The 16718-nt window shown below is 39.5% G+C and overlaps 1 protein-coding gene and 1 pseudogene across 1 annotated transcript; one reads left to right on the top strand and one right to left on the bottom strand.

Annotated features, from left to right (window-relative positions):
- Positions 1-9625: 9625 nt before the first annotated feature.
- Positions 9626-9998, bottom strand: LOC129499197 (non-histone chromosomal protein HMG-17-like). Its single transcript, XM_055308896.1, has one exon. It carries the CDS (start codon positions 9996-9998, stop codon positions 9723-9725), a length of 276 nt encoding a protein of 91 aa, XP_055164871.1. The 3' UTR covers positions 9626-9722.
- Positions 9999-12916: 2918 nt separating this feature from the next.
- The window catches only part of LOC129499124 (40S ribosomal protein S17-like), a 61780-nt pseudogene continuing 57978 nt past the window's right edge, over positions 12917-16718 (top strand).

Here is a 16718-nt window from a genome sequence, read left to right on the forward strand (position 1 = left end):
GAGAGCCTTGCTGGATACAGTATTCTTGGCTGCATGTTCTTCTCATTTAGGACCCTGAATATATCCTGCCAGCCCTTTCTGGCCTGCCAGGTCTCTGTGGAGAGGTCTGCTGTTACTCTAATATTCCTCCCCATGAAAGTCAGGGATCTCTTGTCTCTTGCTGCTTTAAGGATCTTCTCTTTATCTTTGGAATTTGCAAGCTTCACTATTAAATGTCGAGGTGTTGAACGGTTTTTATTGATTTTAGGGGGGGATCTCTCTATTTCCTGGATCTGAATGCCTGTTTCCCTTCCCAGATTAGGAAAGTTTTCAGCTATGATTTGTTCAAATACATATTCTGGCCCTCTGGCCCTTTCAGTGCCCTCAGGAACCCCAATTAAATGTAGGTTGTTTTTTTCTTCTGAGCTGTCATTCATTTCCCTTAATCTGTCTTCATGGTCTTTTAATTGTCTATTTTTTTCCTCAGTTTCCCTCTTTGCCATCAACTTGTCTTCTATGTCACTCACTCGTTCTTCCACCTCGTTAGCCCTCGTCATTAGGACTTCTAGTTTGGATTGCATCTCATTCAATTGATTTTCATTTCTGCCTGATTAGATCTAAATTCTGCAGTCATGAAGTCTCTTGAGTCCTTTATGCTTTTTTCTAGAGCCATCAGTAGCTTTATAATTGTGCTTCTGAATTGGCTTTCTGACATTGAATTGTAATCCAGATTTTGTAACTCTGTGGGAGAGAGGGCTGTTTCTGATTCTTTCTTTTGAGGTGACTTTTTCCTTCTAGTCATTTTGCTCAGTGCAGAGTGGCCAAAAACAAGTTGTATTGGGAAAAGGAGAAAAAGAGAGAAGAGAAAGAAAAAAAAGAAAAAAGAAAAAAAAAAGGAAGAAAAAAAAGAGAAGAAAGAGAAGAAAAGGAAAAAAAAGTGGGGGGGGAAGCAATCAGAAATCAAAAGAAAACAAAAAAACAAGGGGGAGAATCCTCTGATTCTGTATACTGTAAACCCTCAACTTCCCTGGAACTTCCGTGCTGCTGGTCAATAATTGTTTTTCCCTGTTGATCTAGCTGGTCTTCTGGGGAAGGGGCCTGCTGTGCTGATTTTCAGGTGTGAGCACTTCGGGCAGCTGCTCAGCCCCCTGCCTGGTGCAGGGCTCAGTGAAGTTGTTTAGCCTGTTTATCCTGTGAGGCCACTGTGAAGCTCAGTGGGGGTTGTTTATCCTGTGAGGCCCCAGGAGGAACAACAACAGTAGCAGAGGCCAGCTGTCCTCCTGGAGTCAGCTCCTGCAGTAACTATCCGAGCTCTCAGTCTGCAGGGGCCTGGAGGCTCCCGGGGTGGGGCCGCTGATCTGCTCAGCTCGGGGCTGCTGGGGCAGAAGTGTCCTTGCTGTCCTGTGCCCTCCTGGCTTCTGCCTGTCCCAGGGGGAGCGCTGGATCTTGGGCTGTGTCCCGGTGCCCTGTGCTCCCGGGCCTGCGCTGTTGGAATCGCGCTCCGGGTGGTGAAGCTTCCTCTCCGCAGAGCCTCTGCCTCTGCAGCCAACGCCCAAGCTCCTCGCGGGTCCACGCAAGCCCCCTCCAAGGAGCCACCCCCGGAGCCCATCCGAGCTGCTCCCGGGTCCGCCGTTAGCACGCTGCAGCCCTTTAGGGAGCTCGGCCGCGGGGTGTGGCACGCTCTCCCGCGGCGCAGGTGTCTGCTAGTGCCCCTGGGAGCCTGAGGGCATCCCCGCCCTCCTGGGTCCTGCTCCAACTCCCTGCAAATGCCTTTTCGCCGGGGAAGATTAGTGCAGCTCCTGCTTCTCCGGGACGGGGCTCTCCTGTCCTGGGGACACTCGCCCCGGCCTCAGCCCGGCTCCTCGCGGGGCCCCTCCCCCTTGGAGGCCTTTTGTTTCTTTATTTCTTTTTCCCCGTCTTCCTACCTTGATAGAAGCACGAACTCTTTTCACTGTAGCGTTTCAGCTGTTCTCTCTTTAAATCTCAAGCCAAATTAGTAGGTTTTCAGGATGATTTGAAGGTTATCTAGGTAATTTGGTGGGGACGGGTGACTTGGGTACCCTACTCTTCCGCCATCTTGCCCTGCCTCCAATTTCTCATTTTTTAAAAAAGATTTAATTTATTTTCTCATGAGAGACACAAAGAGAGAGGCAGAGACACAAGCTGAGGGAGAAGCAGGCTCCCTGTGGGGAGTCCAGTGCAGGACTTGATCCCAGGACCCCAGGATCATGACCCGAGCTGAAGGCAGATGCTCAACCACTGGGCCATCCAGGCTCCCCAGTGTAATTTCTAATTTCCAATTCATTATATTAATCTTTACCCTGAGTTCTTTTAACATATTCATCAGAGCAATTTAAGGTTGATTTCTGATATTTCCTACAACTAGGTTATCTAATTTTGTTCAATAATTTTTCTCTTGATAAATTCATGCATTTTTATTTATATGTCTCATAATTTTTTATTTAATACTGTATTGTGTCTCCAAAAACAATGAGAATGGATCTCAAGTGAATAGTTTAGATAGATATAGATCTAGATCCTCTTTCCCCTGTCCCCAGGCCTACCACCCTTTTTTCTTAGGCAGATAAAGTAAATGTGCAATTGATGTGTTTGAGCATATCAAGTTTGAGCTTGTTGGGCACCAGATTTCAGTTTTAACCTCTTCCAGGGCAGCCCAGGTGGCTCAGCAGTTTAGTGCTACCTTCAGTCCACGGCCTGATCCTGGAGACCCACAATCAAGTCCCATATCAGGCTCCCTGCATGAAACCAGCTTCTCCCTCTGCCTGTGTCTCTGCCTCTCTCTCTCTCTCCTCTGTCTCTCATGAATAAATAATATTCTAAAAATCCTTATAAAAAATAAAACAACCTCTCCCAGAGTCTTGGCATTTAAGAGTGAGAACTAAGGAAAAATTAAAATTACCCTTAGACCAGCCCTCAAGTTTCTACATGGCCATGGTGTTAACATCACTGAACTTGATTGGAGTTAAAATAGCCTAGAGTTGGGGGACCTGAGTCAGTGGTTGAGTGTCTGCCTTTGGCTCAGGTCATGATCTTGGGGTCATAGGAATGAATACTGCGTCAGGCTCCCTACAGGGAGCCTGCTTCTCTCTCTGCCTATGTCTCTGCCTCCCTCTCCCTGTTTCTCATGAATGAATAAATAAAATAAAATAAATAGCCTGGATTTTGGTTGCAGCTTTGCTTTCAGTCTTTATTCTATATTCAAAATACTTTTAAGATATGTTCTGTTCTCTTGTTACAATAGGTTGCTGGTGCCTGTCACTGCAAATCGAGACCTTGTGTCTACTTGATTTCAGAGCTTTAGATTGTTAGACACTGAGACTGTAAAAAGGTGAATGTTTGGAATCCACAAATTTGAAATCCTGAGCTTAGAAGACCATGAGACAGCAGGGCTGTGAGATCATAGAATAGCTTTCTTTCCTAGTCCTTTAGCCAGCCCCTGCTTGCTCAGCTCAAGTCCCATGTAATAAAATTACTCTCTTGGTAGTTGAGACTCTTCCAGAGTTACACTTGACATGCTGGCCTTCACATTTTTCAGAACTCTGTTTCATTTCTCTCTTTTAGAGAAATAAAAGCTCTCAGTCAAGCTTTTTGGACAGGCTTATCTCCAACTTCAACAACTAGCCCAGGAATGGAAGCAAACTGCCATTTGATCGTTTGGGAAGAGCACAGTGTTCTGGAATTTAGTCTTAGTAGATTTCTCTGTGCCCATAAACTTTCAATGGTTTTAAAGGGAACTATCTTATATTTGTTTTTTCCTGTGATTTCTTGTTTTGGTGGGAGAAAAACTACTGTATCCTTTGGCAAGTGGAACTCAATCTGTTTTTTATGAAACACTTTCTATTGTTGAGACTTAGACTAAAAACACTTGTCACATAATTTTTTCCTGAATTATACTATCTAGAATAAATGTCTTCCTGTTCTGAAATCTAAAAGTTCATTGTTACTCATATAATGAAATAAACCATGACATACTAGCGTTACATCCTAATAGATTCTACAATCCTTTCCACTCCTCTTACCTGCCTGCCTGTGGGGATTGTTTTCTTCATCTTTGCAGCATTGTTTTCCTTCCTATAATTCAGTAGTAACTTAATAAATATTTGGTGAATGACTGAGTTAAGAAAGTAATAGTAATGAGTAAATTCTACAATTTTCACTGTAAAGTTATAGTTGCTCTAATGAATTACAAAAACACACAGCAGAGTGATTGACAAGTTACCATAGTCTGCACTCCTGCCAGAAAGCAAAATATCTGCTTTTTCTCTTTCTTTGTACAATCGTCTGGTCTTATATCCCATCATCTCAGATCATGACATTCAGGCCTGCAGGGCACAACACTAGTCTATCAGGACCCCGTGCCTCTGAAATCATTAAGATCCAAACCAGCCCTGATTTTCCTACCCAGGCTTTTGTGGGAGTGATAAATATGTATGTATTTTATATAAGCCACCATGATTAGAAATTTTTAGTCACTTCTAGCCAAGCCTATTTCTAAATAATATCCAGAACTAGGAAAAAAATTGGATATGCCTTTGAAAGAGGAAGGAAAGACAATATTCTAGTTAGTTCAGAAACACAAGTTTTGGAATATATTGTAGAGGCTTAATTTTATTTGTGGACATTTTTCAAGAACTTCTCATTCTCCACATTCCCAGTGGAAAGGAAAAAAATGGTAAATTTGGTCTATATAGTTATCAGTAAATAGCAGCTACTATTAATTTGGGAACAAAATGGAATGGCACATCTTCCATTGATTAAAAATAATACATGGCTTATAAAAACAAAAATTAATTTGCAGACAGATTAGGTTTTCTTCGTAACTTAGACATGATGACATTAATTATGAAATGAGCTTGTCTATTACTTTCAACCTCTAACATGGATTATGTGTTAAAAAACAAAACAAAGTAGAGACAAAATGTGCAAAACTTTCAGAATTAGAAAGTTTAAAAATGTAGATTCTTGAAGAATGTTAGCGTGGAATAATAATCAAGCCTCATTAACTCTAATTAGGCTTCCTGCACACATACCGAAATTTCACTGCAGCAGGCTTCCTAGGTGGCTGATTTTTTTTGCAGCAAATGCCTATTCAGAGTTTCCTAACAGACTAAATTCTGAGTAGTCTAATATACTCCATTTTATTGAAATCTCTTAACCACAGCTTTGATGTTCTTTTTTTTAAATTTGTTTTTATTTAAGTTTGATTTGCAATATGTAGTATAGCACCCACGCTCATCCCATCAAGTGCTCTCCTCAGTGCCTGTCACCGGGTCACCCCATCTCCTCACCCTCCTCCCCTTCTGCAACCCTTTGTTCCTTTCCCAGAGTAAGGAATCTCTCATGGATTGTCTCCCTCTCTAGTTTTTCCCACTCAGTTTCCCTCCTTTCCCATATAATCCCTTTCACTATTTCTTATATTCCACAAATGAGTGAAACCATATGATGATTGTCCTTCTCCAACTGACTTACTTCACTCGGCATAACACCCTCCAGTTCCATCCACATCGAAGCAAATGGTGGGTATTCAACCTTTCTGATGGCTGAATAATATTCCATTGTATACATAGACCACATCTTCTTTATCCATTCATCTTTCCATGGACACCGAGGCTCCTTCCACAGTTTGGCTATTGTGGACATGGCTGCCATAAACATTGGGGTGCAGGTGTCCTGGCATTTCACCACATCTGTATCTTTGGTAAATACCCAGTAGTACAATTGCTGGGTCATAGGGTAGCTCTATTTTTAACCTTTTGAGGAACCTCCACACAGTTTTCCAGAGTGGCTGCACCAGTTGACATTCCCAACAACAGTGCAAGAGGGTTCCCCTTTCTCCACATCCTCTCCAACATTTGTGGTTTCCTGCCTAGTTAATTTTCACCATTCTCGCTGGTGTGAGGTGGTATCTCATTGTGATTTTGATTTGTATTTCCCTGATGGCAAGTGATGCAGAGAATTTTCTCATGTGCTTGTTGGCCATATGTATGTCTTCTTTGGAGAAATGTCTGTTGATGTCTTCTGTCCATTTCATGATTGGATTGTTTTTTTGTTTTTTTGGTGTTGAGTTTAATAAGTTCTTTACAGATCTTGGATACTAGCCCTTTATCTGATATGTCATTTGCAAATATCTTCTCCCATTCTGTAGGTTGTCTTTTAGTTTTGTTGACCGTTTATTTTGCTGTGCAGAAGCTTTTTCTCTTGATTAAGTCCAAATATTCATTTTTGCTTTTGTTTCCCTTGCCTTCATAGACGTATCTTGAAAGAAGTTGCTGTGGTCAAGTTCCAAAAGGTGCTGCCTGTGTTCTCCTCTAAGACTTTTGATGGATTCTTGTCTCACATTTAGATATTTCATCCATTTTGAGTTTGTCTTTGTGTATGGTGTAAGAGAATGGTCTAGTTTCATTCTTCTGCATGTGGATGTCCAATTTCCCCTGCATCATTTATTAAGGAGACTGTCCTTTTTCCAGTGGGCATTCTCTCTTGTTTTATTGAATATTAGTTCACCATAGAGTTGAGGGGCCATTTCTGGGTTCTGTATTCTGTTCCATTGATCTATGTGTCTGTGTTTGTGCCAGTACCACACTGTCTTGATGATCACAGCTTTGTAATACACAGCTTGAAACCCGGCATTGTGATGCTCCCAGCATTGGTTTTCTTTTTCAATATTCCTCTGGCTATTTGAGATCTTTCCTGATTCCACACAAATCTATAGATTATTTGTTCCAACTCTCTGAAGAGAGTCCATTGGATTTTGATAGGGATTGAGATGAATGTGTAAATTGGTAGCATAGACATTTTCACATTATTTATTTCAATACATGAACATGAAATGTTTTTGTATCCCTTTGTGTCTTCTTCAATTTCTCTCAGAAGTGTTCTGTAGTTTTTACGGTATAGATCCTTTACCTCTTTGGTTCTGTAGTTTTTAGGGTATAGATCCCTTACCTCTTTGGTTAGGTTTATTCCTAGGTATCTTAGGCTTTTGGGTGCAATTGTAAATGGGATTGACTCCTTAATTTCTCTTTCTTCAGGCTCATTGTGAGTGTATAGAAATGCCACTGATTTCTGGGCATTGATTTTGTATCCTGCCACATTGCCGAATTGCTGTATGAGTTCTAGCAATCTTGGGGTGGAGTCTTGTGGGTTTTCTTTTTTTTTAAGATTTTATTTATTTATTCAGGAGAGACACACAGAGAGAGGCAGAGACACAGGCAGAGGGAGAAGCAGGCTCCACGCAGGGAGCCCCACGTGGGACTCGATCCTAGGTCCCCAGGATCACACCCTGGGCTGCAGGCGGCAGCCAAAAGAGGTCTGCCCTCTTTTAGGTTTTCTATATACAGTATCATGTCATCTGTGAAGAGGGAGAGTTGGACTTATTTTTTGCCAATTTGAATGACTTTTTTTCTTTCCATTGTCTGATTGCTGAAGCTAGGACTTCTAGTACTATGCTGCATAGCAGTGGTGAGTGGACATCCCTGTCATGTTCCTGATCTTAGGGGAAAGGCTCCCAGTGCTTCCCCATTGAGAATGATATTTGCTGTGGGCTTTTCATAGATGGCTTTTAAGGTGTTGAGGGATGTTCCCTCTATCCCTACACTCTGAAGAGTTTTGATGAGGAATGGATGCTGTATATTGTCAAATCTTTCTCTGCATCTGTTGAGGGGATCATATGGTTCTTGTTTTTCCTCTTGTTGATATGATCTATCATGTTGATTGTTTTAGGAGTGTTGGACAACCTTTGCATCTGGGAGATAAATCCCCTTGGTCATGGTGGTGAATAATCCTCTTAATGTACTGTTGGAACCTATTGGTCTATAATTCTCCTTTTTGGTGGGGTCTTTGGTTTTGTAAACAAGGTGAAGCTGGCCTCATAAAATGAATTTGGAAGTATTTCCTCTGTTTCTATCCTTTGAAACAGCTACTAAACATCTTTAACAGACTAGGTATTACTTCTTCTTTAAATGTTTGATAGAATTCCCCTGGGAAGCCACCTGGCCCTGAACTTTTGTGTCTTGGGAAGTATTTGATGACTGCTTCAATTTCCTCCCTGGTTATTAGCCTATTCGGGTTTTCTCTTTCTTCCTGTTCCAGTTTTGATAATTTGTGGGTTTCAGAAATGCATCCATTTCTTCTAGATTGCCTAATTTTTTGTCATATACCTGCTCTAATATGTTTTTAAAATCGTTTATATTTCCTTGGTATTGGTTGTGATCTCTCCTCTTCATTCGTGATTTTATTAATTTGTGTCTTGTCTCTTTTCTTTTTAATAAGGCTGGCTAGTGGTTTATCTATCTTATTAATTCTTTCAAAGAACTAACTCCTGGCTTTGTTGATCTGTACTACAATTCTTCTGGTCTCTATTTCATTGAGTTCTGCTCAAATCTTTATTATCTCCTTCTTCTGTTTGGTGTGGGTTTTACTTGTTCTTTCTCCAATTCTTTTGGGTGTGAGGTTAGCTTGTGTATTTGAGTTTTTTCCAATTTTTTGAAGGAGGCTTGTATTGTGATGTATTTCCTTCTTAGAACTGCTTTTGATTTATCCCAAAGATTTTGAATGGTTGTATCTTCATTTTCAGTAGTTTGCATGAATCTTTTTAATTCTTCTCTAATTTCTCGGTTGACCCATTCATCTCTTAGTAGGATGCTCTTTAACCTCAATATGTTTGAGTTTCTCCCAAATTTCTTCTCGTGATTGAGTTCCAGTTTCAAATTATTGTGGTCTGAAAATATGCAGGGGATAATCCCAATCTTTTGATATCGATTGAGACCTGATTTGTGACTCATATGTGGCCTATACTCTAGAAAGTTCCACGTGTACTTGAGAAGAATATGTATTCAGTTGCATTTGGATAGAAAGTTCTGTATATATCTGTGAAATCCATGTGGTCCAGTGCATCATTTAAGGCCCTCATTCCTTTTTTTTTTCAAACTGTATCCAGCTTTATTAAAGATACTTTTCAGAAACAATCATGGTATTTCAGGCAGGACTTGGGCGGACGATTGTTAACAGTATACAACAACTTTCAAACTCCCTTCTTCAATGGACTACCAAAATCAGAAAGCCACTATAAAACCCAATGAAGTCTTCATGTGATGCTCTGAACAGGGAAAGTTTAGAGTGAGGGTTGACAGTTCACATTTAGCATGTTGTTTAACAACTTTTCACAAGCCGACCCTGACTTTCAGGAAATGAAATGAAAATGGCAGAATTATCAATCTGAAGATCCACAAGCTAAAAAAAGGAACTCTTTTGAGGGACGCCATCTCAGTGATGACACCGTAAAGTCCAGATTGCCTGACATACTGGGAACCATTTCATGGGATCAGGTTCCAACAGGTCTCTGGGTTTAAGGGAGTCAAGTCTATGTTGAAGGCAGAGAGGGACAAGAGGACATAAAAAAATGAATTTTAGTTTTTCCACACCACCAAGGTGGCTCATGTGTGTCAACATCAAGGAATCCCTCCTCCTGGGAGCCAAGAGGAAGTTTCTCAAAACTAGAAGGGGAAGGTGTTTTCCCTCTTGTTATCAATCTAGCTTCGGAGATATTCTATTAGTGACATATGCCCTTCCCCCAAAACAACAATGAAGTGTTCCGTGTGCTAACAACACAGCCTAAAAAAAAAAGTAAAACAAAATTCTGCATTTTTATAAAACTTGATAAAAAATAGTATTTCAAACTGTACAGTCACCAGAAGTACACAGTTATCAAAAATGCACACACTTCACTTGGCATCTCCAGCACCTTCAGCTTTCTGTGCCTGGTCTGTTTTGGCATCTCCATTTTCTGCAGGGTTATTTCCATCCTTGCCAGCATCAGCTTTCCCCTTTTTCCCTTTGGGTACCTTCTCTCCCTTCTTTGCAGGGGCCTTTTTAGCCTTGGGCTCTGGCTTTGGAGGAGCAGGTTTAGCAGATAACCTTGCAGATCTTCTCTGTGGCTCATCCTTCACCTTGGCTTTATCTCCTTTAGCATCCTCCCCTTCAGCCTTTCTCTTGGGCATGGTGGCGACGGCGGTGGGACGTAAGCGCTGGACGCGGGGATGCGGTGGCACGCGGGCTTTGGCCGGTCCGGGGGTCGTTCTCGCCTATTCTTCTTCCTAAGGCCCTCATTCCTTTGGTGATGTTCTGCTTATAAGATCTATCATTTGCAGAAAGTCCCATGTTGAAGTCTTCTACTATTAGTGTACTATTATCGAAGTATCTCTTTACTTTGGTTATTAATTGATATACTTGGCAGCTCCCACATTTGGGGCATAACTATTCATGATTTTAGGTCTTCTTGTTGGATAGACCCTTTATGTATGCTATAGTGTCCCTCTTCATCTCTTACTATAGTCTCTGGTACAAACTGTAATTTATCTGATATGAGGATTGCTATCTCAGCCTTCTTTTGAGGACCATTTGGATGGTAAGTGGTTCTCCACCTTTTCATTTTCAGGCTGGACTTGTCTTTAGGTCTAAAATGAGTCTCTTGTAGACAGCATATAGATAGATCTTGCTTTTTTATCCAGTCCATTACCCTGCATCTTTTGACAGGATAATTTAGCCCATTCCTGTTCAGAGTAACTATTGAAAGATATGAGTTTAGTGTCATCATATTACCTATTCAGTCACTGTTTCTGTGAATTGTTTCTCTGGGCTCCCTCTTCTTTTACAGGGTCCCCTTAATATTTCTAGCAGAACTGTTTTGGTGGTCACACATGCTTTCAGTTTCTGCCTATCTTGGAAGCTCTTTATCTCTCCTTCTATTCTGAATGACAGCCTTGCTGGGCAAAGTATTCTTGCTGGGTGTTCTTCTCATTTAGGATCCTGACTATATCCTTTCTGCCCTATCTGGCCTGCCAGGTCTCTGTGGAGAGGCCTGCTGTTAATCTGATATTTATCTCCATATAAGTTAAGAATCTTTTGTCTCAAACTGCATTAAGAATTTTCTCTTTATCTTTGGAATTTGCAAGTTTCACTATTAAATGTTGAGGTGTTGAACAGTTTTTATTGATTTTTTTTGGGGGGGCTCTCTATCTCCTGGATCTGCATGCTTGTTTCCTTCCCCATATTTGGGAAGTTCTCAGCTATGATTTGTCAAATATACTTTGTGGTCCTCTCTGTCTCTCAGTCTCTTCTGGAATCCCAATTAGACATATATTCTTCCTTTTCAATCTATCATTTATTTCCCTAAGCCTTTTCTCATGGGCTTTTAATTGGTTTTCTCTTTTTTTGGTCAGCTTCCTTCCTTGCCATCAATTTGTCTTCTATGTCACTCACTCTCTCTTCTACCTCATTAACCCTAGCAGTTAGAACACCCAGTATTGATTGCATCTCATTTAGTCTACTTTTTATTTTGGCCTGATTAGATCTCAATTCTGCAGTAATGAAGTCTCTAGAATCCTTTGTGCTTTTTTCCAGAGCCACCAGTAGCTTTATAACTGCTCATGATTGACTTCCCGATATCATATTTAAATCCAAATTCTGTAACTCTGTGACAGAGAGTATTGTTTCCAGTTTTTTCTTTCTCGGTAAATTCTTCCTTCTAGTCATTTTGTCCAATGTAGGGTGTAGGTGGTATGAGCGGGCTGAGTCAAAAATATCTACCATGGGGCAGCCCTGGTGGCAGTGGTTTGGCGCCACCTGCAGCCTGGGGTGTGATCCTGGAGACCTGGGATCAAGTCCTGCATCAGGCTCCCTGTGTAGAGCCTGCTTCTCTCCCTCTGCCTGTGTCTCTGCCTCTCTCTCTCTCTCTCTGTCTCTATGAATATATCTCTATATATATTCATATATATTCATATATATTCATAGAAGAAACAAAACCCAACACCTCACACTGAATAATTTGTAAATTCTCTAAGCAGAGTTTGTTATGGAGCCCAACCAGTACCAAGAACTCTTTTGTCTATTTTTCAGTAAGGGTGGCAAAAAATGCAGCTCATGGGGATTGATGTCGAGCTTGGTCCTATGAGTGGGAGGGCACTGGATGTTTACAGTTAGCAAACCTTGATTGCCTGAGTGGTGCCAAGGTGATTAGTATTAGAATGTATTTCTTCAGTTTATTCTATAGAACCCACTAGGGCAATGCAGAATGGCTCGCTGAACACTGACTGAGCTACACTTGAATTTTACAGTATTAGCTATGCATTGTAAGCTTCTAAATGGATGTTACTTGATTGCAACTAAATGGTCACTTGGTTGCTTCCAACTGGACATTGCTAAGCAATACCAAGCAAATGACAAAAAAGTTGGCATAAGAAGTTTAAGGTTGTTACAAGAAAACTTACTTTCTATGTTTTTCAGTTCATATGGTAAAAAGTAGCTTCTCACACAGTTCTCATATTCACAACTCTGTTGAAGAGAGCAGATGGACTGAGCCTAATAGTTCAATGTTTAACCCCAAATTTTGGGAGTTGTTTGATTCAGACGTGTCCCTAGACCCATCACCTAAGCCCAAGCAAGTGGGTTCATGATATAGGTGTGGCTACTTCCACTGAAGCATTAGGAAGTGTGTGTGATGGCACACAGTCTGTAGAAAAGGACACAGGGGTCCTAAGACAATAACATAGATGCCTGATGTGATGGATATTTGGATATTCATACTGGTACTCTGCCATCCAATGGGAAATCCCCCTTTTATTTGAAAGAAAAAATAAGCATGAGCACATCAGGCTCATTTGTCAAGGAAAAAAACAGAGTGACCTGGTTCTGTGATGTTTCATAACATAATTGAACATTAAAGTAAGGAGGATCTCAAAAACTCTTCTGTGGCCAATTTTCACATTTTACTTGATTGAACCTGACAGCGGCTATATATGTTTATATTTATATTTATAATCCAATTCAATTAATAAGCTTAAACTTAATTACATTTCACAGAGAGAAAGGCAATAGATGTGCTCCTGCAGCTATGTATGAGCACCAACACATGTCCACGATGGTTTCTCGAGGAGTGTTGATTCTAGAATCAAGGTAATCCTTCAATTAAAAATGACCTATTTCATTCCAAATTTATAAAACAAATGAACAGGTGCTTAAATGTCAGGAAACTTCTTTTAATAATGTCCTCATTATTTTTTTTCTTTCTGACTCTTAACAAAGTTTGAAGTATTACCGAGATGAAGTTGCTTTTTTAACCATGTTCAAAAGGATTGGTTTTCAATTTCTATTGATAATGCTTGTTCCCAGTACATAGCTATTTTTTTTTTCAGTAAATTCCCTCTGTCATAAATGTCATCATGATTTTCATCTAATGCACAAATCCAATTTTCTTTGAAACAATACCAGAATTATCTAAATCAACAGAAATATTTTCTTTTTAAAAAATTTATTTGAGAGACAGAGTATGAGTGAGTGAGAGAGGAACAGATAGGGAGAGAGATAATCTTAAGGAGACCCCCACTACCCCACTAAGCACAGAGCCCCATGGAGGGGCTCCATCCCAGGACCCTGAAATCATGACCTGAGCTGAAACCAAGAGTTGGCTGCTTAACCAGCTGAGCCACCCAGATGCCTTTCAACAACTTCTCAAGTGAAATAAAATATGACATCAGAGTAATGTTATTTTCAGAAAGTTGTGTTCTTTGGTTGAGATTTGAAGTGAGAACTAGAACATAAGCTGGGAAGTGATTAATTTTTTTCTTAATATTAAAAGGTATTTAAAATAGATCTGTAAGGAGGACAATTGCTTTTAATTTTGATAACTAGTATTTTTATAGAGAGAGCACATGAAATAAGAATGTGCAATCAAAATAAGAATTCTATTTATAAATAGCTCTTTTGGTCACTATATGCTTTCAATTCTAAATTTCTTATATGGAATCAATAAGTAATGGCCATTGTCTTATGTTAGTAACAGTATGGTTTTATTTTACGAATATTTTGGAGAAACTCAGAAATTTTCCATTAACAAATATTTCAACTTGTAGTTCATACATTGCTTGGATTTTCTGGCTTTGTTTCTTTCTCCTTGTTGAGTTTCTAGATCATTGTTTCTTAAAGAACAGCACAAGTCAGAATAATCTCCCCAGACTGGTTGTTTATGTATACAGATTCCTGGGCCCTAGCTTAGGTATCCCATACTACAACATTAGAATTTCTAGGTCCCAAGTTCAGAATTGGAATTTTTACAAATTTCCCAGATTTTCCCAGAAGAGTAAATTTTAAGAAACCATGAACTTACAGATGGAATCTGGATATTAGGGAATCCCTGAGTGGCTCAGTGGTTTAGCACCTGCCTTCGGCCCAGGACATGGTCCTGGAGTCCCGGGATAGAGTCCCACGTCAGTCTCCCTCCGTGGAACCTGCTTCTCTCTCTACCCGTGTCTCTGCCCCTCTCTCTGTGTCTTTCATGAATAAATAAATAAAATCTTTTTAAAAAAAGGAATCTGGATGTTAAAGTTTCATGAACTTGAAAGATCAATGAAAATATGTTCATTTCAATCAAATCCCTACCTGTTATAATTTAGTAATAAATGACATCCATCTAATTTAACTCAGGGTCCCACTTCTATAAAGACTTGATTCTTCTGCCCTCACAATACTTTTGTGTCTATAGAAAATTAGAACATTGGGCATTTTTCCTTGAAAAGTGAGTTGATTGTATAGGTCAGCCTTCATTGGGAAAATTTTCTTAACCTATTTTACTGTAGTAATTGTATAAGTATCTATATTTTAACGTTTTTGTAAAAACAAAGATGTGCAGAGGGAGAGGGAGAAGCAGGCTCTCCGCTGAGCAGAGAGCCCGACATGGAGCTCAATTTCAGGACCATGGGATCATGACCTGAGCCAAGGGCAGATACTTAGCTGACTGGGCCACTCAGGTGCCCTGGAACCTTATCTTTACAGATAATAGAGGGTATCATTCCAAACATGACTAGTTTTCCCTTCACAAAGAAAGTACAATGATATCTCAAATGGTAGTTCTCATATTTTTCTGTTACTACGTATGTTTGAGATTTAAATATGCATACATAGAGAGATGGACTTAAATGGTCATTAATCCTATAACCCTGAAAATATTTTCTTTGCTATATATCTTTGGCTATATTTTCACATTCACTATGAATTTTCTCCCAAATATAATACTGGATAATTAGTGGTTTTAGGACAATAAACAACAATAAACTAGCAAAATTCAACACAATTCAATTTAAGAAAACCCAATAGTATAAAAATACACGGGAATTGATACATACCTGGGTGGATCAGTTGGTCAAGCGTTCAACTCTTCATTTTGGCTCAGGTCATGATCTAATGGGTCATGGGACCATGCCACGTGTGAGACTCCACACTCAGCCAAGAGTCTGCTTGAAAATTCTCTCCCTCTGCCTCTCTGTCCGCTTGTGAACATGCTCTCTTTCTCTCTCTCAAATAAACAAATCTTTTTAAAAAAGTGACACTGTAATAAAAATGATCACAAGCATGACAATCAAAACATAATTTCACAAAGGTGGAAGAAAAATCTTGAGATATTTTAAATTTTAACAGCTTCTTTGAGTTTTCAAATGTATTTTTCTTAATTCAGGTTAGTAATTAATTTTTATGCTTAATGATCCAATTATGCAGAATTCTACATATAATTGTTTAAATATATTGTGTGCCATTTGCTTGAGACTTAAAATCATCATAAGAAAATATAAAGCTCTTTTACTGAATCAGTTTGTTAAAATGCAAAAACCATTCATCAAGAAGAGTTCCTTAGATAGATGATACATTGAGGTATATTGATTGACTTCAAATGTCCTACGAAGGACATTTAGAGGCAAGCTGCGATTTCTAACAGCAAAGCAAGAAACCAAGAATACCCTGTTTAGAAGATTAAAGGCAGCAAGAGCTATTGTGTAAAAGTAATAACTAATATTTAGTACTTTTTCTTTGGATAACATGGGGGAATAATGTTACAGAGGTTCAGAAATGTGATTTTCCAGGAACTAAAAAAAGCAAACGATCCACATCTTCCTTAACTGCAATAATGCACACTGACTCATGATCTCTGATTCATTGACTGACATGTAAAGCACAGCAAATAAGCCAATATATTTATTTATTTTTATAGCTTTGGCTTCTTTCCTCATTATTTTATGCCTACCTTTATTTTATGACATTTGTCCTTTCTGTGGTTTTCTAGTGACTAACTTCTCAGTATGTTTCATATTTTGTATTTTTACATGTCTGTTAGTTTATTATTGGATCCTGCACTTGCAAATGATACATGGGTGAACGTCTGAATTTTATTCTCTTTGTTTAAAGGTGCAATGTTTAATTCGGTAACTGCTAGCTGCATTTGGCAATTGGCCATTTAAATTAGAATTTATATTAATTCAAGTTAAATAAAATTGAAAATTCCACTTCTTAGTCACTAGTGACATTTTAAACGTGTGATGTCTACATGTTATGGCTACTGTATCAGCACATGAAAAAGAATATTTCCATCAGATCATAACGTTCTATCAGATGCTGCTGCTTGAGTTTTGTTTTGGCAGATGGGTAACTACTTGCAGATCAACTTAAACTTTTTGAGACTCATATTTTAGCTCTCTCATGACAGCTGTCCAGTATTTACTGTAGGCCAATTCTAGCTCTTTTACTAAGCTTTGGCCCTTCTGGGATTTCTATGGAATGCCTGGCGTGTTCAATGAAGTGTTTCACTTGGTCCGCTTGGAACTCCAGTGGCCCTGATGCATGTGAATGCTCTAAGACATTTTCACCTAGCCACAACTTGGGACTTGTTAAGGTTA

Source organism: Nyctereutes procyonoides, unplaced genomic scaffold, assembly GCF_905146905.1.
Source record: "Nyctereutes procyonoides isolate TBG_1078 unplaced genomic scaffold, NYPRO_anot_genome, whole genome shotgun sequence".
Taxonomy (NCBI): Eukaryota; Metazoa; Chordata; class Mammalia; order Carnivora; family Canidae; genus Nyctereutes; species Nyctereutes procyonoides.

What these genes read in the sequence shown, in the direction of transcription:
- LOC129499197 (XM_055308896.1), bottom strand. Translation starts at nt 9,998, where the DNA reads ATGCCCAAGAGAAAGGCTGAAGGGGAGGATGCTAAAGGAGATAAAGCC.